This window comes from Mesoplodon mirus (genome assembly GCF_964341445.2).
Source record: "Mesoplodon mirus genome assembly, chromosome: 9".
NCBI lineage: Eukaryota > Metazoa > Chordata > Mammalia > Artiodactyla > Ziphiidae > Mesoplodon > Mesoplodon mirus.
Window position 1 is genome coordinate 82,594,128 of NC_138985.1, and position 24,513 is coordinate 82,618,640.

A 24,513-nucleotide genomic window follows, 5' to 3' on the forward strand; every position below is an offset into this window, starting at 1 on the left:
TGGAATTAAAGGAACAGACACCCAGCTAGGCTCCTTCCTTCCCTCAACCATCCAACATCTCAAGCACTCCCCTGATGTTCTACATCCTTCTTTTAAGGTTGCATCTGTCTCATTTCCAGCTAGTGATTACTATAACTACAGGTGGTCCCAAAGCTTTTCTGGAACCACTGTTGAAATTTACTGCTCTGGCCAAATTGATGTATTAACCAAACTTCCAATGTGGCAGATACTAAACATGTTTAAGTGGACTTAGGAATAGTTAGGGTACCATCAACTTTCTTTTTAATGACCCTCTCTTAAGTTCTGATTTTCCTGCTCCTTTGCAAACAAACAATATTTTCTTTTGGTACTAATGGGGATCCCCTCATAAGCCCCTCCCCTCTCCCTGTGTTATATACTAATACATTTCAGTACCCAGCCTAGTTTGTCTTCAAGTCAGTTGCTGCCAGTATAATGCCCTCTCCTTGACATGTATGCATTCCCGTTGGAAAGGGCGAAGCAACTGGTGGCTTTTTTGCCTTATCTGGCATTAAGAAATGTATTCTCAGCCCCATAATTCCCTACCCCTGAAATGGAAAAGTTTCACCTAGAAGAAGGGAACCTTGCTTGAGGCTCTTACTGTTTTGGTTATAAAGATCAACTTACAAGGAATGCTGATCTGATCCCTTTCCAAGTGTCCTCAACTAAGCAATGAGAATGGCACACTAACCCAATTCTAATCTGCTCTCTCTAAAGAGTGATAACACTAGATCTGCTGCCATCACCACAGTATGGAGAACTTACCACGAATGTGAAAAACTTTCAGTTCTGAAATTTTAGCCATTGCATATTTCTAGTCGTTTGTGTGTATGTGTGTATATTTATATAGAGAGATATAGATATATAATATTTCACTTTACATATTTTTCATTGACCAGGAATCCACATAGGTTTTGAGCAATACTAATTCATTCCATTAATAAACACTAGTCTCTCAGAAGGCATCTTTTTTCATTTTCTTATAGATGAGTTGGATTTTTGTGGGAGCCAGGCAGTTGCTTGACTATTTTTGCTGCTTTGCATTCTTAAGAATATAGTATATTAAAAAACAAATCTCAAGCTTGGCTTTTTGCTATACATAATAAGAGAAATGTCTAAGGAAATGAAGAGGGAAAACAAGCTTTCAAAGTTACTGCTTAATATTCTTACAAGAGAATCAATAAATTTTTTTAAACACACACACGCATACCTGTATCTTTTCCCAATTTATCATTTTATTAAACCAATTCCTTTGTAAGGGTTTTTCCTAGCCTCGTTCAATGATACAACCGTCATTTCTTTAAATTTAAATTTTGGTTTTGTTATTAATTCAATTTGCTGCCCCTGTTGCAGTCCCCACTAAGTGAGGTTTCACTATTGTTTCTAATAATTTTGCTTTATCTTACAGACCAGTTTCCTAACTCATCTCAGAATGGGTCATGCAGACAAGTGCAGTATCCTCTGACAGACCTATCCCCCATCCTAACTAGTGGGGACTCTGATATATCCAGTCCATTACTGCAAAATACTGTCCACATTGACCTCAGTGCTCTAAATCCAGAGCTGGTCCAGGCAGTTCAGCACGTAGTGATTGGGCCAAGCAGCCTGATTGTGCATTTCAATGAAGTCATAGGAAGAGGTAAGTATTTCCACTCAGCTTTTTGTTAAACACGATTTTCCAGTAAGCATTTTATCTTCTGCCTTTGCAGATTAGGAATTAGACAATGGTGAAAGCAACTGACAGAGCAGTGATAACAAGTGCACTTGATTTCTGTTCTGCAGACATACAGCCCTGCAAATCACATCCATGGGGATTTGCCCCTGTGCATGGAGACAACTTGATAATCTCCCAAATGTATTAGAAATAAATCACATTCCTTCCTCACCTTTTTCATAATGACAACTATAATTTCTTGAAACGTGCCTTTTACTTCCTTCTAAAAATCATTCTGTTAAGTTCCAATATTTTTACTCCTATCTCCTTCCAGTCTTTCTCTACCCTGAGAATAGTGACTAACTCTATGAAGTCCTGGTTTATAGCAGTTTGTATACTACTGGACAGCATCAGAAGACAGGGAATTTATAGCCTTCCCTTGATCTGAAGCAACATACATCATCTCTACAATGCACTCCAATTTCTTTATACAAAGAGGAATGAATATTTGTAATAAGCCAGCCAGAGCAGCAATAACAGCTAGCGTATACAGTATTTGAGGAAATATTGAGCAGGAAAAGAAACCAACTGGAAGCCAGGAAATGAACTCCACTCTTCCCTTGTTTTCTAAAAAGCTTTTACCTTTAATACTGAATGGCCTCTGATCCCTCTTTATTCACTATGCGCTGCAAGAGGTAGCAGAGACATCAGCCAGCATGATGCAGAAGAAGCTGATGGGACAATTTGCCTTTTGTGTTCACGAGGCCTTCCCATTTTCCTGTGAAAGCATCAACACATTCCTCTATCACATACTCCAGATTTTAATCCTTAGCATGCTCCCCTTCCCAAACAGCAGCTTCACTGTTAACAAACATGTTTCACATCAGAGTAATATATAGTTCTTCTACCAGCCTATAAATCCTAGTAATTGTACCAGTTTTAGAGTGTGTGGCTTCACTAATTATGTTCTAATTCTACATATTGTAAAATTAGTATTTTATGAAAGGTGCTAAAAATGGCAATTATCTCTCTTATAGAGTAATAATCATGAATGATTCTATAAATATTAACTATTATTTATTTATATGCTTTCCCCAGTAGAACTGAGCCCTCAAGAGCATTTATTTAGTCATCTTTGCATTACAAGAGAGTAGACTAATGCCCAACACTCACATGCTAGGCACTCAGGGGGTCTTGGCCAGCTGGACAACTTAATTAATGACTTACACAGCTATCAGACATTTGGCACCTCTGGGGAAAATTACTGCCACTGGATGAAAGGCTACCATTGGGAAAGTGATGTGGCTGAAACCAGAGAACTAGATGAAATGACTCAGAGTGAATTTGCTTCATTTGGGCGATTGCCTTTCAGTTTCTGCCAACCTGGATTACATACAAACCGGTGACTAAAGGGGGAAATCCTTATTCTATAATACTAATCTTATTTCTAATGGTGACATTTTTATTTCATTTCAGTTTATTGGAATATAGGGAGCTTATTTTATTGTATTTCTTTATGTGGGTAAAACTTCATTTTCATATTTAAAAGATGTTATTTGATCCTTAAAAATAATGTTTCTTTTACGAGGCAGATGTTACTCCTGTTTTCAGTGGTTCCACTGTGGTTGAATATTTTATTATGTTAACCTTTAATAACAGTTACATCACCTAAATATTTACCATGTATTAAATAATCATATTGCTTCTATCTTTGGGCAAAATATATTACATATACATATTTCACAAACACACAAAACTAGTGGTATTGTTAATCAAAAGCATAAGAAACAATGCACTTTTTTCCATGTAAGAAAAAAAAAGAAATGAAGATCATGAAGAGCTTAATAAATAATATTGCACAATTAAAAGTAATGTGGCACTAACCAAGTTCCCTCTTTCATGTAGGACATTTCGGGTGTGTATATCATGGGACTTTGTTGGACACCGATGATAAGAAAATTCACTGTGCTGTGAAATCCTTGAATAGTAAGTTATATTTTATTTAACAGTGGAGTACACTTTTGTGGTTTGCAAACTAATAAATCATTCATAATAAAATGTTGATTTACACTTTCCCTTGTGGAAAAATCAGCAACTGCTAGAATTATGGATCTAATCCTGAAAATTCGTTTGATCTAAATTCTTATTGATGGGACTTCCCTGGTGGCGCAGTAGTTAAGAATCTGCCTGCCAATGCAGGGGACACGGGTTCAAGCCCTGGTCCGGGAAGATCCCACATGCCACAGAGCAACTAAGCCCGTGTGCCACAACTACTGAGACTGCGCTCTAGAGCCTGCAGCCACAACTACTGAAGGCCACGCACCTCGAGCCCGTGCTCCGCAACAAGAGAAGCCACCGCAATGAGAAGCCCGCGCACCACAATGAAGAGCAGTCCCCACTGGCCACAACTAGAGAAAGCCCGCACGCAGCAACGGAGACCCAACGCAGCCAAAAATTTTAAAATATATATATATATAAATAAATTTATTTTTTAAAATTCTTATTGAAATATTTCCTCAGAAATTATCCCTCAGAGCCCTCATAAGTAAGAATGAAGGAGAAATGAGGTTCTTGGATGAGCCTAAGTATCATTTAAATATGTTTGGCTTATAATATTTGTTTTGCAAGTGATATTTATGGAAACTATGGGAAGCATGTTGGCACATACAGTAATAATGACTCATTTTACCCAGAGACATTACTATAATTATTTTTTAACCATGACTTCCATAAAAAAGATACAAAATGAAATAAGAAAACAGGAAAAAGATATGCCAGCAGAAAATTGAAAAATTATAAATGTGGTAATATCTCGTTTATCCACATTTTTGGTGAATGAGGTATTCCACATAAATGAACTTCCTTAACAAGTGATACTTACCCTCTTTTAGTGCTAGACATATATTTTTTAATATTATCTGCTATTGAGAAAATCTTTTTAAAATGGAATGCATACTCTTTTTAAGAAGCAGGGAATGCTGGAGTTACTCAGTTTTCCTGGGTCTCTCCTGTGTATGCATGTTATTAAACTTTGCTTAAAAAAAAGAGAAAAGAAACACGGAATGCTTCCAAACATAAACTAAGACTTTATTAATGACCCAGAGCCATAATTATGGCATAAATTACTATCTTGTACAACCCATTGTACTCCTCATACTAGAGCTTTCCTGGCTCCACCTTTGCTAACAGGTCTCACATGTCAAGTCAGTGTGCTTGCCTTTTCTACCCCCATTTCTAAATTTCTGCTCATAGTTTGAGGCAGCCTGAAAAAAATGTTAACAAGATATATTACAGATTTATATTGGAATTAATAAGCTTTCAATGCACACGTGAAAGGTTTTCTTACAAGATACATTATTGCCAGAAATATTTCAGCTTTTTTAAACATAAATCTCCACACTGAGCAGTGTTCTGTATGGTTCTTTTTTTTTTTTTTTTTTTTTGCGGTATGCGGGCCTCTCACTGTTGTGGCCTCTCCCGTTGCAGAGCACAGGCTCCAGACGCGCAGGCTCAGCGGCCATGGCTCACGGGCCCAGCTGCTCCGCGGCATGTGGGATCTTCCCGGACCGGGGCACGAACCCATGTCCCCTGCATCGGCAGGCGGACTCTCAACCACTGCGCCACCAGGGAAGCCCTGGTTCATTTTTTTGAAAGTCTAACCACAAGGTGATTAAAGGGACAGTTTATATGAAATCTAACTACAAGCTGTGATGGATTAAGTATAATTGTCAATAAGTTTGCCGCACTAAAGAGTACCCCTGCCAGTTGTACTCAGAACAGTCCTAATGCCAACAAATCTTTCTCTGTCCCTGGTGTGTGCTGATCTCTGGTCCAGATGGACTTCCAAGTCTTGGAATGCATTGCATTTGTAGAAGAATATCATCACTGACACTGATACTAATCAGATTAATAAATTAAAGGTTGTTAACTCTTTATTAGTGCTGACTATTGTCAGGCCCTTGGGATCTCTACCTGGAAATGATTAGAAACTATTATAACAAAATAGTCTACTTAGATACCATAGACAACGTTTGGTCTTCAAATCCTCCTACTCCAGGGATTGGAAAACTATGGCCTGCCGCCTGTTTTCATAAATAAAGTTTATTGAGACTCAGCCACTATTGTCTGTGGCTGCTTTTGCGCTGCAGTGGCAAGAGTTGAGTATTTGTAACAGAGACCATAAGGCTTACAAAGCCAAAAATATTTACTATCTGGCCCTTTACAGAAAAATTTGCCAACCCCTGCCCTAGACAATCACTACAGAAATGGACTGGCCTGCTTCCCTCACCTTTTTCTGTAAGAGACAAACGATGGTTCTGCATGAGACAAACAGATTGCTAGACTCTTACAAAAACGGGTGCAGGTGGTGACTTAAAGGTGTAGCACAGGGACTTCCCTGGTGGTGCAGTGGTTAAGAATCCACCTGCCAACGCAGGGGACACAGGTTCGAGCCCTGGTCCGGGAAGATCCCACATGCCGTGGAGCAACTAAGCCCATGCGCCACAACTACTGAGCCCACATGCCACAACTACTGAAGCCCGCACACCTAGAGCCCATGCTCCGCAACAAGCGAAGTCATCGCAATGAGAAGGCTGCACACCGCAATGAAGAGCAGCCCCTCCTCGCCAAAACTAGAGTAAGCCCGCGCGCATCAATGAAGACCCAACACAACGCAGCCAAAAATAAAATTAAAAAAAAAAAAGTGTAGCACAGGTGACATCATTCACTCAGAAGTATTGTAAAGAAACACTCTGATGATAAGGCATCAGGGCAAGATGTAGCCCAATGGTTTTACATTCAATTGCTCTCCCTCTCTGAACTTGACAAAGTAATCGTTGTCCCTGTAATGAAGTTAATGTCTCCACTGCTGGCTTTCTCAGGAATCACTGACATAGGAGAAGTTTCCCAATTTCTGACCGAGGGAATCATCATGAAAGATTTTAGTCATCCCAATGTTCTCTCACTCTTGGGAATCTGCCTTCGAAGTGAGGGGTCTCCACTGGTGGTCCTACCATACATGAAACATGGGGATCTTCGAAATTTCATTAGAAATGAGACTCACGTAAGTATATTACCAAACTTACTAACTCATGAACTAGTTGTAAGCCAGCGAGCCTTCCAAATGTGCCTGTTTTGAACCTTTTTAAAAGCTTTTAGCCAAAGAAGCACCTATGAAATGTTCGCACCATTCAAATGGACAGAGGCCAATTCAGTTCGCTGGTTCCACAAAATCCTCTATCCTAGTAGGAAGATAGTGATACTTAGAAGGGTCTTCTGGAGGCAGTGATTCTTACCTGCACTGCAACATCCTTGCTGTACCATCTGCTGGATAGGTACTCATCTTTGAGTACCTACTATATGCCAGAAAAAGCACCACACAGGAGACGTAGAGCCAGAACGAGCCTCAGCTTTCAAGGAGTTTTAACCTTAGAAGGAAGAAATACATTGAAAATTAATTATAAATGGGTCTCTTCTATAAATGGGTCTCTTCCACTCTTCTACCTCAGGACCTTTGCACTTGCTATTCTCTCTGCCTGGACTACTCTTTCCCAAAATATCCACATATGTCACTCATCAACTTCAGCTTTTTGTCGTAATGTCATCTTCAAAATGAAGCTTCCCTGACCTGTCTGAAGTTGCAGATGACCACCACACCCTCATGCCTTCTTTCTTGCTCCTCTCCCCTGCTTTGTTTTTCTTCATCACACTTACCCTCATATCATACACTAGGCCTGAGTTATCCAATACTGTGGCCACAAGCCACACGTGATTGTGGCTAGTCCAAACTGAGATGTGCTGTAAGTATAGAATGCATCCCAGATTTTGAATATTTAGTATAAAAAAAGAAAGTAAAATATCTCATCAATAATTGTGTATACTGATTACATGTTGAAATGATATTTTGGATGTGCTGGGTTGAAAAACATATTGTGAAAATTAATTTTGCTTGTTTCTTTTTAATTTTTTAATGTGACTATTAGAAAAATTTTAATTACATATGTGGCTTGTGTTATATTTCTATTGAACAGTGCTCTACTAGGCAATAAATAAATAATATATGTATACACACACACACACACACACACATCCCATTAGAATTCAAGCACATGGGGGTAGCTAATTTTGTGTATTTTGTTCACTGCTGTAGCAGTAACACCTAAAATAGTGTTCGGCACATAGACTCTCAGGAGATATTTGTTGAATGAATGAGCTCAGGGTTACAAAAGAGGTTCTTAGATGCTTGCAAATGAGGGTTTTCTAAGTGACAATTATGCTAGTTCCTAAAGGCTGATCAAGCAATGGGCAGACCAGGACCAGGGAGGGAAGAAGGAGTCTCCAGAACTGAAGTCACAGATGGCCCCTGGCTGCTTCTTGGCTCCTGTGATCAGGCCTCTTTGGGAGTTATGGAGTAGCTTTACTCTTGATCAACAGCTTCATAAACATGGGGTCAGGTTCTCGGAGGAAATAAGCTCTAGGATACTAAAGAAATATTTTGCATTCAGTCAAAAGAATAAAATGTTCCCTGGCCGTGAATTTTTGCAAATAAGATGAATTTACCTTACAAAGCACAAAGCTTTGGCCTTACCGTACCCACTTTTCCACTCTAACTCTTGCCATTACCCTGATGAGTTCATCTGGTTGGATATGCCACCTTCTCTAGGTATTATTCCCCCAGGGTTAAAGCATGATAGAGATTTCCTATTATACAGTACCATGGCCTTTTATAGTCCAAGGAGTCTATACTTATTACAACCACTAACAGATATGTCTTAGAGAAGCCTAAAACACAGGAAATGGCCTCTCCACATGCTGTATGCATTAAGGAGGGCTGTAGCCCTCCTTTCAGAGTCCCCACTGTCTGCCTCTTAAGTTCACAAACTCCACAGTGGCTGCTGAAGAAGAGATATCCTGTTCCTGATGGCCAGGCACGAGTAGGGCTACCAGCCACAGTGACATCTATGTGATTTCAGATGCAGTTCTCATAGGTACTAAAGGCATTACTCTGTCCATCCAATTTTGTGTGTTGAGCTTATGGAGAATGAGATTTCCTGTTGTTTGTGTGGGTCCAGGCCACTGGTGCTTCAGTACCAGTAGGAAGGCTTCTGATGTGATTGATTTCACTACAGTGTGGGCTTTCGAGTCTAACAGATTTAGGTTAAAACCCTAACTCCACAACTTAGCATCTGAGTGGTTTGGAGTGATTTATTTTTCTGGGAACTTCCTGTATTAACCGTGTATTTCTGATGCTCTGACTTGTGGGGACATGCTGACCCTGGAGAGACTGCCCCTCCCAGGACTAGCAAATTCCCAGAGATATTAAACAACTCACCTTCAGAGAGCATGCCCTTCATCACCAAACCAACCACTCCAGAGCCCATACCCCAGCCACCTCCTTTAAAGTGCTCTCACACTCTGGGACATTATCCACCTGCCCTTATCACTTCAAGACCAGGTACCAGACTACTAGGGACAGTCCCTATACCCCGGAACTGAAATTATTCAAACCAGCCAATTCTAAGCCTGCTTCCTCTGCTTCACCCATTCCTTCCCACAGAAACCACAATACAGACTCTTCTTATGTTTTCCCCTTGCTCCCATTGCCTCCTTAACCAACCCTGGTGCTTCCCTGAGTGGCCTTGTATGACATGGCATGCCTCTTTCTCTTGGGAGTTGTGAGTAACAGCCTTTTCGATGGCAATTGTTCCCATCTGCTGGCCTTACCATACCTAAATAATAATAAAACGTACATTTTAAAACACCTCCAGTTCCCCATCTGGAAAATGGAGCCCATATCACAGACATGAGTGTATAAGGATTACCCAAAGTTTATAAAAACATCTAGCATGGTACTTTGCAAATAACAGATACTTAATAAATTATTGCTGTTATCAACAGGGCACAAGTTATTATTTGAAACAAGGTCATTCTTATAAACATTTCATAATTCTGAGATCATAGCTAGAACAGTAAATGCTTAGTTTATGCGTTTCCAATTCTCTTTGATTACAGAACCCCACTGTAAAAGATCTTATTGGCTTTGGTCTTCAAGTAGCCAAAGGCATGAAATATCTTGCAAGCAAAAAGTTTGTCCACAGAGACTTGGCTGCAAGAAACTGTATGTAAGTATAAGAATCTGTGTGCCTGCAGTCCAAATTAAGTGACAAGGAGGAATCTGTTTTCCACTGTTCAAGGCTAGAGAGGATGTTTTCTCTTCTCATGCAAAAGTCCTTTATTTCCGTCACAGTTTTAAATCGATATGTAAGCACTGGGGATGTAGGCGGGGCTTTCAGGCTTCATCAAACAGAATTTAAAAGGAATTCTCCAGAGGGGGTCTTAAACAGCTGTTGTGTGCTCTTGCTTTTCTTTTTCCTTCCCACCCATAGCCCCCAGTGTTGTGGTTTCACACTGCATTAGTGTTTGGGAGAGAGAATTTGATCTTCAGCATTTTACAGTGAAAAGGAGAGGGCTGGTAACACAAATACCAACATATTGTAACTTCCCAAGAGTGGATTTGAAGTCAGCCTGCAGAAACCCTACCAAAAATGGTATTTGGGAATGAATATACAAAGAACTTTATTTGTGTCTGGCTGCCTGGGCTGTATAATACAACAGTCAACAGTTTGTAGTTGATTTGTGCTTTCCCTTACATGGCACTGATTCACGGCTCATGGTATGTACGAATGAAAGAACTGTGCTATTAATTTCCTACCTTGGTTTTGGTCAATGTAACAACATAAAAGCCAGCTTAAACAAAAGGTACATAGCCTCAGATATAAGAAATTGATTTTTGTTGAACCTTGCTGTTTTCCTAGATGCTTTACTATGTATCGTTTTCCTCTATTACCTCACTGGCGAAACCTAAGAGTTGTACATACTAGGCTAGCCCACTGAGAATGAAAAAGTAAAATAACAGTCCCCTCTCATATCTCCCCCATAAAACTAAGTCTTGCTAATAAGCTGGCAAGTGAAAATTAGTGAGTTCTTTGGGTAGTCAGTTGGCATACTCGATTTAGCAACCAAGGAAAGCTGGGAGGGTGGCCAATTTTCCTACTTCTCCAGAGCTACATGAAAGCAAAAAAGATTTTCTTATGTCACATCATTTATAATCTCTTTCCTTGGTCTGTTGAATTTAAAATGTAAATGTCAAGCATTTTTATTCAAGAATTCCATTGTAATTTAGTGTTAGTCAATACAGGCCAGATGAAGCCCTCCCTTCAGAAGTTATGGATTTCAAATACTGAAGTCCCTTATTCTAATCTTTAGAGATTCAGCATCACTGTAAATTATTTTATTTCAGCCACCAGTAATAATTTTTGTTCTTTCTGTAGGCTGGATGAAAAATTCACTGTCAAAGTTGCTGATTTTGGCCTTGCCAGAGACGTGTATGATAAGGAATACTATAGCGTACACAACAAAACAGGTGCAAAACTGCCAGTGAAGTGGATGGCTTTAGAGAGCCTGCAAACTCAGAAATTTACCACCAAGTCAGATGTGGTAACGTATTGATCACCCCAACCTCCTCTTTTACTTTCATACCTAACTTTTTTAGTAGTTTTATGGGAACTTAATTATTTATTTATTTATTTATTTATTTCTATTTTTGGCCACGTTCGGTCTTTGTTGTTGCACGCAGGCTTTCTCTAGTTGCGGTGAGCAGAGGCCGCTCTTTGGTGCGGTGCATGGGCCTCTCATTGCGGTGGCTTCTCTTGTTGCAAAGCATAGGCTCTAGGCACGTGGACTTCAGTAGTTGTGGCATGTGGTCTCAGTAGTTGTGGCGCACGGGCTTAGTTGCTCCGTGGCATGTGGGATCTTCCCGGGCCAGGGCTCGAACATGTATCCCCTGCATTGGCAGGGGGATTCTTAACCACTGTGCCACCAGGGAAGTCCCAGAAAGTTAATTAAAAAAAAAAAAAAAGATTCCTTCAGCACCACTAATTTCAGTTTTCTTCAGAAGTAAAAACGGGCTTGACTGTCTAACAGGTACCCATAGTATGTTTTCATAAATTCATTCATTTATTCGGAAACATTGTCCAGAAGAATAGCATGTTAAGTCCTTGGGAAGCCCAGAGCTGAACCAGGTGTGAACCCTGTCCTCCAGGAGCTCTTGCTCAGCAGGAATGGGAAGGCATGTCCGTCACTAACTCACACAAAGTAGACTGGGATTAGTCCAGCCACTCATACCTCAAGGGCAGAAGAAGCTGTAACTGAGGCTCGTCTAGCAGCGTGGGCCTAGCTAGAAAAGTGCCCTCCTTTATCTGTAATGGTCATCCTCCTGTCACAGAACAAGCTTCTAAAGGCGTGCACCTTAGCTATGAGGGTAGGCAAGACCGTGGGCAGACTCACCTGGGCAGCCAAATCTACCACACTGCCCTTTCACCTGGTGGAGGAGGTGGTGCTTGAAATGGGCCTTAAAGGAGGATGGAATGGACAATGAAATAACAAATGCCAATCCAGGTGAGGCAAAGGGGCAGGAAAGTATACAAATCTGTAAAGTTCTAAGGAAACAGTAAGCAGCCGTGATTCAGCAAAAATAGAAGGCGCAAAGGGAACTTATGAGAATAAATTGAGAAAAATATTTTCATAGTAGGTCATAGAGATCCTTGGAAAGCAAACTAGGGAGTCTGGAATTTATCCTCTGGCCAAGTGGAAACATTAAAGTGAATCAGATTACACTACAGCCTTTCTTCATTCTGTAAGATGTTTTGAGAGGAGTAGGTGCAGGAAGACAAAGTGAGAGGTAGAATTTGAAATAATATAGAAATTGTAAGAACAGAAAAGAGTTGGAAGGAAAGGCATCTCAGAGGTAGAATCAACACTATTTAGCAAGAAATTGATGAAAGTCAAAGCTGAGCAAAGTGGTGCAACTACAAATAGGTGAAACAGAGGAGCAAAAGCCGGTTTAGGAGGAAAAATACCAATTGAGCCTTGAACATATAGAGTTTGACTTGGGAGTAAGACATACGGGCAGAAGGGTCTGTCAGGCAGTTGGAAATGTGGATCTGCAGCTTGTACAAACTCTTTAGTTGTTTTAGTCAACTAGGGCTGCCATAACAAAATATTATAGACTGGGTGGCTTAAACAGTGGACATTTATTTTTCGCAGTTCCACAGGGTAAAAGTGGGAAATCAGGGTGCCAGGGTGGTCAGCTTCCGGTGAGGAAAACACATGGCCACCTTTTCACTGTGCCTCATGCTAGGGAGAGAGCAAGAGTCAGCTCTCTGGTGTCTGTTCTTGTAAGGGCACTCACCCCATCCTCATGACCTCCTCTAAACCTAAGTATCTCCCAAAGGCTCCACCTCCAAATACCATCACAATGGGAGTTAGAGTTTTAACATATGAATTTGGAAAGGGGGTCACAGTTCAGTCCATAGCAGAGGACAAGGCTGGAAATAGGCTTTTGAAAGTCCAAATACAATTATTCAGAGGAACCTACATACATGAAGTAAGGGAGAAAAGCAGAGAGGTGGGAGACCCAGAGGAAGAGAAAGTTTCAAGAAGTAATGGGATATGGTCAGCAGGGTCCACTGCTACTCAGTGCACAAGAAGGGTCTTGGAAGCTGGATGACCTAAGTGATTTGGTCTAGAGTGTGCTGAGGGGCCTGGGTGGTGGATGGAATATTCTATTTGCCTTTAATAAGTCAAGAGGACTATGATATGTGGAGTTAGAAAAATGTTAATGTCTCAGTCCTTGAGGGTAACAACTGAAAACAGGAAAAGTGTTAACTGGTGACATCAGCGAACCAGGTAGGGAGAAAATAATGGAGGACATATATATTGCAAAAGAGAAAGGGTTGGCAGCTCTTAAGATGTAACAGGGGACCGGGATCTGAGTGCAGCGTTAGGAGGCGAGACGTCATCTGCCTCCTCCCTGTGAGTCAGCAAGAAAGAGAGGTGTGGGGCTTCCCTGGTGGCGCAGTGGTTGAGAGTCTGCCTGCCAATGCAGGGGTCACGGGTTCGTGCCCCGGTCTGGGAAGATCCCACATGCCGCGGAGCGGCTGGGCCCGTGAGCCATGGCTGCTGAGCCTGCGCGTCCGGAGCCTGTGCTTCGCAACGGGAGAGGCCACAACAATGAGAGGCCTGCATACCGCAAAAAAAAAAAAAAAAGAGAGAGAGGTGTGGCCTCTATTGGTAAGAGTTTCAAAGACGTTGTGGTCTTTAAGTGAAAACAGAGTTTCAGTTCCTGAGGAAGTGGGGGAGTCATTAGAGAATAAGTTGAGGGTGACTGGGAGTCCGTTTTCAATGAACAGGTGTATCACAGGACAAGGTGGAGGAATGGGACTTCAGGGTGGATAAGATTGGTAAGAGGATGTGATAGCCCATACTAGAGCTTAATGCCTGGAATTCTGATCCTAAAGGCTCTGAAAAAAGATGAAAAAAGCAGGTGCTAGAGAGGTAGGCTGGAGGACACATTAATGATGGTGGCAAGTGAAGGCATAAGGTAGGGAGAATTAACTCATCCTCAAAGAACATACATTTCATCCAGACTTGACTACTGGTAAGAACCAGAACTAGCTCTTACAACTCAATAAGAAGACAGAATAACCCATTTTTTAAAAATAGGCAAAAGATTTGCATAGATTTTACCATGGAGATGTATGAAGAGCTAGCTAATAAGCACATGAAAACATATGCCCACACAAAGACTTGCACATGAATGCTCACAGTAGTGTTATTCATAATAGCCAAAAACCAGGAGCAATTTTAATGTCCATCAACTGGCGAATGGGTATATAAAACATGGTATATCTATACAACAGAATAATACTATTCAGTAACATAGAGGAACCACTGATGCATGCTACAACATGGATAAACCTCAGAAACATTGTATCAAGTTAAAGAAGGCAGACCCAAAATATTACACGTTGAATGATTCCATTTATGTGAAATTTCTAGAAAGAGGCCAAAGATTGAGACAGAAAACAGATCAGCGGTTGCCTGGGGCTGAGGGTGGGAGCGAAGATTGACTACCAGCAGGCACGAGGGAAGTTTCTGGGGTGTTGGAATTGATCTAAGACTGAATTGTGATGATAGCTGCACAACTATATAAATTTACTAAACATCCTTGACTGTACAATTGGCAAATTTTATGATATATAAACCATACCTCAGCAAAGTTATTAAAACAAAAGAAGCCTGATGAACTTTTGGGTGCTCAAGGCAAGAGTTGGGATTCTGAGCTTTTTGACAACCCTGTACACACACTACTCTCTCTACAAAAATACACGCACACTGCAGGGAGGTTAGCACTTCTTATAAAACAACTGTCACTCAGATACTTGACTAGAAATTTACACAGGCTTCTATAGATACGAAGTGCTTTGTCTTTCTCCCCCTTATTGAAAGACACTATACTGTACTACATAAAGGGTGAACCTGAGTAATCCATACAGTGCTGCTTTGGAAAATGGTTATTGACTGCATGGATAAATTTGCTTAAAGTTTCATTTCCAGGACAGCACAATCTTTTGAATGTTGACATGGAACATTTCCAAAACATGTAATAAACCATATGTATGTTGAGACCTACAAGCAAAAACTTGCCTGTTTGTAGAAAGGTCTACTGTCTCGCAGTTGCCCAGATGGAGTTCAGCTAAAGTCTGAATACTCTTGAAGCCCTTTCCGACAAAATTGGAGTGTCTCTATATGTGCAGTTACTCATACCCAGTATTCCACAGTGTCTCACGCTTAGTACAGATGCTTCCATCAAAGTCAATACTGACTTCTCAGTTGTTCAACCAACTGGCTTTTTCATCCTGCTTCACCATTCTGCAGTATTTAATATCGTCAACGACTCCTCCCTTCTTGAAATTTCCTCCTTCTTTGGTTTCGGGGGACACTGTACCATCTTGTTTTCCTCCTGCTTTTAGGCTGTGTTTTCTTTACCTTGACAGCTTCTCTTTCTTCTCTCACAAACTTACACACAACTCTCCCCCAGGATTTTGGTCCCCAGGTGTCAGCCTCTCTCACCGATTTCAACCATTCCCATCAAGGGTCCCCTTTGAATCTCTCTTCCTAGATATTTTCATTAGCAACACAAATTTACCATGTTCAAAGTCAAATTCTTTCCTGCCAACTGTCAATGCCTCACTTCTTTATTTCTATTAATGGTATCACCATTGTGCAGTATACCAATTCTTCACTCTTTTTATTGTGCAGTTCTTTAAGTTTTAAAGATTGCATACAGTTGTATATTCACCACCACCACAACCAGGATATGAAACAGTTTCAGCATCCCAGAAAATTTCCTGTGCTTCTTTGTATATTCAACCCCTGCCCTAATGCTAAGACCTGGAAACCACCGGTCTGTTTTCTGTCTCTATAGTTTTACCTCTTCTAGACTGGCATATAAATGGAATCATACAGTAAATATGAGTCTGTCTCCTTCACGTAGCATAATGCATTTGAGAGGTATCAGTAGTATCAATGCATCAGTAGTTATTCCTTTTTTTATTGTGGCAAAAACATAAAATTGACCATCTTAACCATTTTTAAGGTACAGTACAGTAGTGTTAACTATATGCATATTGCTGTGCAACTGATCTCTAGAACTTCATCTTGCAAAACTGAAACTCTGTATCCACTGAACAACTCCCCATTTCCCCCTCCCCCCAGACTCTCTGGCAACCACCATTCTACTTTCTGTTTCTAACAGTTTGACTACTTTAGATACCTCATTATAAGTGAAATCATATAGTATTTGTATTTTTGTAACTGGTTTATTTCACTTAGTATAACATCCTCAAGCTTCATCCATGTTGTAGCATATGACAGGATTTCCTTTTTTAAGACTAAATAATACTCCATTGTATGTATATACCACATTTTCTTCATCCATTTATCTGTCAATGGACATTTGGATTGCTTCTATCTCTTGGCTACTATGAATAATGTTGCTATGAACATGGGTGTGCAGATATCTTTTCTAGATACTGATTTAATTTCCTCTGAATATATATACCCAGAAGTAGGCTTGCTGGATCATGTGGTAATTTTATTTTTAATTTTTTGAATACTCTTTTCCATAGCAGAATAATTCACTCCTTTTTATTCCTAAGTAGTATTCCATTGTGCAGATGTCCCACATTGTGTTTATCCATTCACTGCTTGAAGGACATTTGAGTTCTTTCCTGTTTTAGGCAATTGCTTATACGTAATTATAACTGCTGTAACATTTACTTAAAGGTTTTCATGTGAACATAATTTTTATTTCTTTTGAGTAGATATCTAGAAGTAAGATTACTGGGTTGTAAGTTAAGTGTATGTTTAACTTTATGAGAAGCTGCCAACTGTTCCACAGTGCCAGTATCATTTTATACCCCTAACAATAATATATAAGAGTTCTAGTTGTTCGGCATCCTCACCAGCATTTGCCATTTTCAGCTTGTGGGATTTTAGCCATTCTAATAGATTGTAGTAGTGTCTAATTTTCTTTTTAATCTGTATTTCCCAAATAACTAATGATGTTAAACATCTCTTCATGTGCTTATTTGCCATCCTTATTCTACCTTTTGTGAGACGTCTACTCAAGTCTTTTCCCCATTTTTTAAGTTTCAGAATTAATTTTCTGGTGTTTTTTAAATTGGGTTGTTTGTTATTTTACTGTTGAGTTGAGAGTTCTTTATATATTCTGGATACAGGTACATGTTATCAGATATGTGTTTTTACCAATATATTTTTCTAGTCTTTGGCTTGCCTTTTCATTTTTTTAATGGTATCTTTCAAAGAGCAGAAGTTTTAAATTTTATTGAAAATGTTATCAATTTACCAGTTGTTAAATTTTATCAATTTATCCATTTTTTTAAATCAATTATGCTTTTTTATAAATTGTGTTGTATCTCAATTTACCTACTCTCGAATGCTCAAATTTGGCTGTGTCTATTCCTTGATTGCCTCGGCAGTGTGCCTTTCTATCACTCTTTATAGCTTATAACAATCTCTCACCTCTAATAACTGCTTTGAGCATCACCTTTGATAAAGTGAGGCAGAGATTCTTCAGGTGAGCTCACTGCTGGTGCTCAGATATTCAGAAAGACTTGACCATTCACACAATAAGCAAGAATGGCAGCGTTCTCCTGTCTTGAAGCTTAAACTGACTTGTTTCCATCATTCTTTTTTTTTCCTCTTTTTTGATTAATTTTTATTGGAGTATAGTCGCTTTACAATGTTGTGTCCTTCTTTCTCAACGCACAGGTATTGTACACCACCCCCTCCCTTTGTCTCTCTCTCCCCCTCCCTCTCCCGGCCCCCATCAGCCTCTCTCTTCTTGGTCAGCATCATTCTCCTCCTTCACTGCCCCTCCCCCACACCAGCCTGGCGGTCCGAGCTGTTATGGGGAGTTTGGAATGCGGACTGTTCATGGAAACTGCCTCCCTCTCACCTCTTCTGTCCCATGATTCCTGCAACACTCCTCTGATACCCAGTTATTGTTCAAGCCCTATCATTCCTTATAAACTGATCCAACTCTTTCCCCTTTTTTGCAAATTTGCCTCCAGGCATCCTATAGCTTAGGCTGTTGGCTAGGGAAACCTGATCACACACAAGTTATCAGCCTCTCAGCACTTTGGTTTCTTCATCCTTAAAACATCTACAAAACTGATTGCATTACAGGGTTGTTATAAAGATTAAATAAGACAGTCTTTTTTTTAAAAGGGCATGACACCCACCCATGCCAGCCTCATTCGATGACACCTACTCTTTCCCACCACTCTAATTCAGGAGTTCAGTCTCATAAGGTTCTGTGTTGCCAGTAAACAGTAGCAGCCCTCACCTACTCCTGTTCAGAAACCTCCTAACTGGTCTCCATGTTGTGGATGGGCTTCCCCTATTTGTCTAAAGCAGAGTGTTTACAGATGCAATCTCCTGGAGCTCGACCCCAGTCACATCCCATTGATTTCAGTTTAACCCAGGTTCAACATTCAAAAACATGGTCCCCTTTCAACCTTATCTATCCGTCGTCCCTTCATCTACTCCACACATCAAGCAGAGTGACCTGTTGTCCTTATGGTTCAAAAAAACACATGAGTACTCTTACCCCTGGGCCCAGTCCCTCCATCCAGAACACTCTGCCCTTACAATACACGTATCTATTTAACATATTCTCCCTGTTCCTCAAGACCCGCTATACTGTCACTTTCTTCCTAAAGCCTTTCTCAGTACCCCACTATTATCCCTTTGCCTTTTCACAACATTTGTACCTCTTTTCTTTAATTGCTGTGTATCACAGTTATTAGATCTTATTGTTCTATGTGACAGTTAATTGCATAATACTCTTAACCCTGTTAAATCAGCCTTGGGGCCTATCCAGTAACTTGAACAGTGACCTACTTGTGCATCATCAAGGGTCAGTAGATACTTGTTAAATTGATTTAAATTCTAATGCAAATTCTGGAACTTGAAGTTTAACACAGTGAAGTTGTCAGAAGTGACTCATAAGATTTTTAGGCATTGAAAACTTTGACTTTGAAGGGCAAAGTTATCTAGTGCCCACCTGGGAAGGAGTTTGTTTTCTCTATTTGGATCAAGGAAGTCAGTGACCTTAAAGGGTTCTCGCACTCGGACAAAGGGAAAAAGTCATAATGGAGATTTGTATCGGCAACCACAGTGTCTACCTGGTTTCTTTCTTTCAGAAACACAAGCTTCATTCTCCTTCTTGCTGAGTATTACGAGCTACACTTGCTTCTCAATGTTATGTTTTCCGGCTCTGCATGTCTGATCTGTATTCTCTTTGCCCTCCTAGCTTCTTTTTTCTCAGTGCCTCATTCCTGCCCCCATGTGCTTCTTGGTCTGTGAGTGTCCTGGAAGTGTTGCTAAGGGAGAACTGATTTCCTTGGTCCTCGGTGACCCACACATGCTGACTTACTCTCATTGTGTCATTCTCACCTTGGCACATGTCCAGGGCGAGATAATATGTATGACCTGATCTATTCCAAGGAGAGTGCTCTAAATCAAGAAATTGCATACTTAGTGAAGTTTAGTAGACAAAGCAAGACCCAAGAGTCAAGAACTCTTAAATGTTTATCCCTGTGTGAATTCAGATTTATTGGGGAATTTTTAGCAAATCAGTCAACCTCTCTGTGGTCTTGTGATCATCCTGTAAAGTACTGTTACAGCTGTTTTATATTAATTTCCTCCTTTAACATTTTCAAAATATATTTTATTGAAATTCATTTTCAGTTGAGAGCCTTGATGCCTAGCAGTTTTATTACTTCTGATTTTTAATATGGATTTTTACTTTTACTGACTTAGACCTTCTCTTTTAGCATTAACTTTTAGATATCGTTACATTTCTTAAGGAGTATTTACATTCACTTGGAAATCCCACACATTTAAATTTTGGAAGCCTTGTCTTTTCTTTTTTACTAAGAATCTAAAATTGTAGTGAAGCTATTGTAAAAAAGAAGGATAGAAACGTTTTAATGCTTTGACCCTGTAAGAGAGAACTTGGAAAATGCACTCTACAAACTACTGATGAAATGTTAATCATCATGTGGACTTTGAAAACTTTACTTGTAATCTAAACTTTATCCAATTCTGGTTTAAACGAGTCATAATTATGTAGCTTACTGATTGCCTTTAAGGAAGATTTTGCCCAAAACAGCAATAGTATTGAATACACTAAACCAAGTTTAGTTATGAAGACCTGCTGATCACCTTTCATATCTGTGTGGTCACCCTTCCCTCACCTGGATTCTCCCTTCCCTTGTTTAACCAGTGGTCCTTTGGCGTGCTCCTCTGGGAACTGATGACAAGAGGAGCACCACCTTATCCTGATGTCAACACCTTTGATATAACAGTATATTTGTTGCAAGGCAGAAGGCTCCTACAACCTGAATACTGCCCAGATCCCTTGTAAGTAAGAATTCCAACAGGATCTTCTGTAGCTCTTATGTTCTTTACTTTTACAGAAATACTTGCCTTCAGAGTCCTCACAGCATTGTTTCCTTTCTGAAACAGGTATGAAGTGATGCTGAAATGCTGGCACCCTAAAGCCGAACTGCGCCCATCCTTTTCTGAACTGGTCTCCAGGATATCAGCGATATTCTCTACTTTCATTGGGGAGCACTATGTCCATGTGAACGCTACATACGTGAATGTCAAATGTGTCGCTCCATATCCTTCTCTGTTGTCATCACAAGATAATGTTGATGGCGAGGGGGATACATGATGGATGGAGGCACCTGTACCACCAGCCCCCTTCTGAGAAGCATTACTGAACTGTCCAAACAACAGTCCACATTTTGTCCAATATTTTTTTCACTGCCTGGCCACTGAAAGGCCACCAGGTATTTTTGCTTTTGCCAAAATTGCACTATTATAGGACCTTATATTGTTATTTAAAATGACTGGATTCTACAGACTTTCTCATCTGACAAATCATTGGAGCCAGAAGCTTGGTCCCACAGACCAGTGACCAACAGCAGTCCTGCAACTGTGATGACGCTCCTGTCACATTCCGGCCAAAACCTGAATGCTGGGTTGAAATTTTTAAAAATCAGGATCCCACCTGATTTCACATGGGGAACTGAAGCAATGCATTTTGAGGGCTTCTTGATCACAGAAAATTCAAAAGAAGTGGTAATGTCCAGGACAGACATAGCAGCCCTGGGGCCAGGCCACTCATTTAGAATTAAAGTGTTTCAAATAACTTTTATGTGTTGTATGAACAACACCTTTTTTTATTACTGGTGTTGTCATTTACCCATTAGGTAAACATTCCCTTTTAAATTTTTGTCTACACATTCCTTTTATTGGAGAACTATCCATAGACAACACGGTCAACATTTCAAAACAACAGGACATGAAATGTGTTTATAAATTAGTAGGAATATCTACATATGTACATAGACAACGTTAAGGTTTTCATAAAATAGCTTAGTCACAGTGAAATATTTGTCATTTAAAAATCAACTGTTTGAGAATGATACCTTTCTGATCTGGATGTGGACATTTAGAAGAGTTTTGTCTTTTTTTTTTTTTTTTTTAATGATGTCTCTGAAAATGAAACAAGTAATTTGTGATGATAAATGTTTTTAAAGGTAACTCAGCATGTTTTTAAAGCAAAATACATCTGACTAAAACTTTATTGGTTCCAATCATGGCTCATAAGTAGAGCCGAGAAAGAATCGATGGACTGGAAATATTAGCCTCTTTCTCAGGTGGCAGCCTTCCACCCCACAAACAATTGGAGACAATAAAATCAGGAGGAGTCCAGTTTTGCATTAGGACATGTTTTGTGTTAAGCAAAACACATTTTAGGGGAAAGAAAAAAAGGCAATTGAAAGTTCTGGCCATTTCACCTGGATGAACAGTTACTCTGGTCAGGACTTTTGTGATGTTTTGTTCTGTGGGATTTTGTGCTTACTACTGTATAATGCATGTGGCACAGTATACTCTAACTGGTTTTGTTGATGTAAACATTTAAAGTATTATATTTTTATAAAAAGGTTTATTTTTAATGATGTAAAAAAACTTTTGTTAGGCCACAAAAATACTGCACTGTGAACATTTCAGAAAAGGTATGTCGGACTTGGATTAATAACAGCATGGTTTTAAATGGCTGTAAATAGTGATAAGGAAATGTACTGACTGCCAGTACACCCCACCCTCATTACATCATCAGGACTTGAAGCCAAGGGTTAACACAGCAAGCTATAAAGGGTGTGTTATGCTAAAACCCAATAGTAGAGTTGGGCTCTTGTTGCGAGAGAGAGTGATTACAACCAAAAGCTCTTTGACAATGGTGGAACTTACCAGAAGACACAAGGAGTTGTACTGCAGAGATACTCCAATTCAAATATTACTATTTCAGAAGTGTAAAAAGTAATACTGATTCACAGAATATTGTAAATGATGGATGAGGAAGAAAAAATCCACTCTGCAGAAAGAAATAACTGTCTCCACCGATGTCAAGAGAATGAATACATCGAGAATAGCGCTTATGTAATCAACCCATCAACAAGACTGCACACCTGTATATATGCTTGAGAAAGCTACAATGTGAAAATCATGTTTGCTATTTATAAACGTGTCCTTAGGTTAATGTGTCTGGACAGATTGTGGGAGTTAAGTGATTCTTCAAAGAATTAGATACTTGTCACTGCCATACCTGCAGTTGAGCTGAATGGTACTTTGTATGTTAATAGTTGTTGTTCTGATAAATCGTACAATTAAAGTGATGTATCATCTTGTATACTGATGATTGGTTTTTGCTAGTCATGCCTGATTACCTACTCCATTTACATAATGACAGAGGAAGCCTAAGATTGATTTCACCTGACTATACCAACTCATCCATTTATGAGAGTGTTAGTCAAGTTAATGCATAGACATCTAAAATAATTTGCATCCTTGAATCTCAGGAAGTCTGTCTCTCTAAGCGTGGTTTCCCCTGGGCTGCTGAATTACCTAACATTTCCCTGACAACCTTTCAACTGCTAGAGCACCTGGCCCCTACTTCAGCTTGATCCTCTTCTCCAGCAAGGGGCATCCTTGGACCAGAAGACGTGACAATGGAGCTGCAACCCCACAGTTGGCACAGAGATACCTAGTTGGGTGTTGGAGGAGAGACACCTTCTTACCCCCTTAAAACTACTCTTTTCATCTACACAGGTTCCCACTCTTCAGGTGCCCCCAGGGACTAGAGCAACTACCTTCAGGTTATATCCATGAATATTCTTGTAATGGTAAAGGGATTCAAAGGTGAAATTTCAGTCATCTAAGCTTTGGGGCTGTCTGATTTTTTTTTTTTTAAAAAAGGTCCAAGTTTAAACTAGTGCCTACAAAGTATAGTGGGGGCTGATTCTTTAGTGAAAGAGAATTTAATGCCTGTACCCAGTCAAACTCCCTCCCCTCCAAGAGATGCATTTCCATAGGAAGTTCAATCAGACCCCATGCCCAGAAGGACAAGACCTTGTCATCTTTATATCCCAAGTGTCTGTCACTTTTTTAGCATGTCGTCAAACAATGCTCTACTGAAACAGGATTTTCTTGTCTTCAGTCAATCACTTTAAGCCACCACAGATACAGAGTTACCTAGGTAGCTCCCATGATGTTTGGTGAATCACTGACATGGGGGGTGGAAGGGAATCTTTCTAGGGAGAGAGGGATAAAAAGATATCCCTTTGCAAAGTTTTGCTTGATGCTCTGTATTTTTAATTACCACAGGATTTTTCACTCCACAGTGTAGGCATCAATTATATTTTTGCTCTCTCTGACCTACACAGGAGATTGCATCCTTAAAGAAATATGGTGAAGGGATACAAAACCTGTACAAGCACATTAAATGTTTAATTGCTGACATCTTGCATTGTTAATTTACCTATTTTAGTTCAGGAAACAAGTTAACATTATGTAAAAGAAATTAATTAGTATTTAATTTAATTCCACTAATACATAGTGAGCATCTACATACATCAGGCATTGTACTAGGTAATGGGGATTTACAAATAAACAGTCTTTCCCCCTCAAGGAATTTAATTGAAGAGACAAACAATATTACACAGTTAGTGAATATTAGAACTGTGCATTTTCTTAGATCTGTAAACCAACTTGAAGAGGCTTCACAGTTTATAATTGGAAGTTTGTAGCTTTTGACCCCTTGACCTATTTCTCTCACCCCCTCATCCCCTTTGGCTACCACCAATCTGTTTTCTGTATCTATGAGCTCTTTTTCTGGGGTTTTATTTGTGGTTTGGTTTTGGGATTTTGGGGGGTTTTTTTTAGAGTCCACATATAAGTGAGATCATATGTCTTTCTCTATCTGACTTATTTTACTTAACATAATGTCATTGAGGTCCATCCATGTTGTAGCAAATGGCAAGATTTCCTTCTTTTTTATG

At 39.8% G+C, this 24,513-nt stretch overlaps 1 protein-coding gene across 2 annotated transcripts in view; it reads left to right on the top strand.

Annotated features, from left to right (window-relative positions):
* MET (MET proto-oncogene, receptor tyrosine kinase) overlaps nucleotides 1-22,865 on the top strand; it is a 129,193-nt gene extending 106,328 nt beyond the window's left edge. For both annotated transcript variants that reach the window (XM_082631958.1, XM_082631959.1), the window contains 7 exons: nucleotides 1,427-1,657; nucleotides 3,578-3,658; nucleotides 6,553-6,734; nucleotides 9,683-9,792; nucleotides 11,002-11,167; nucleotides 20,388-20,524; nucleotides 20,630-22,865. In XM_082631958.1, the coding sequence (XP_082488084.1) occupies nucleotides 1,427-1,657; nucleotides 3,578-3,658; nucleotides 6,553-6,734; nucleotides 9,683-9,792; nucleotides 11,002-11,167; nucleotides 20,388-20,524; nucleotides 20,630-20,840 (1,118 nt within the window). In that variant the 3' untranslated portion in view covers nucleotides 20,841-22,865. The remainder of the gene's footprint in view (nucleotides 1-1,426; nucleotides 1,658-3,577; nucleotides 3,659-6,552; nucleotides 6,735-9,682; nucleotides 9,793-11,001; nucleotides 11,168-20,387; nucleotides 20,525-20,629) is intronic.
* The last annotated feature ends 1,648 nt before the right edge of the window (nucleotides 22,866-24,513 follow it).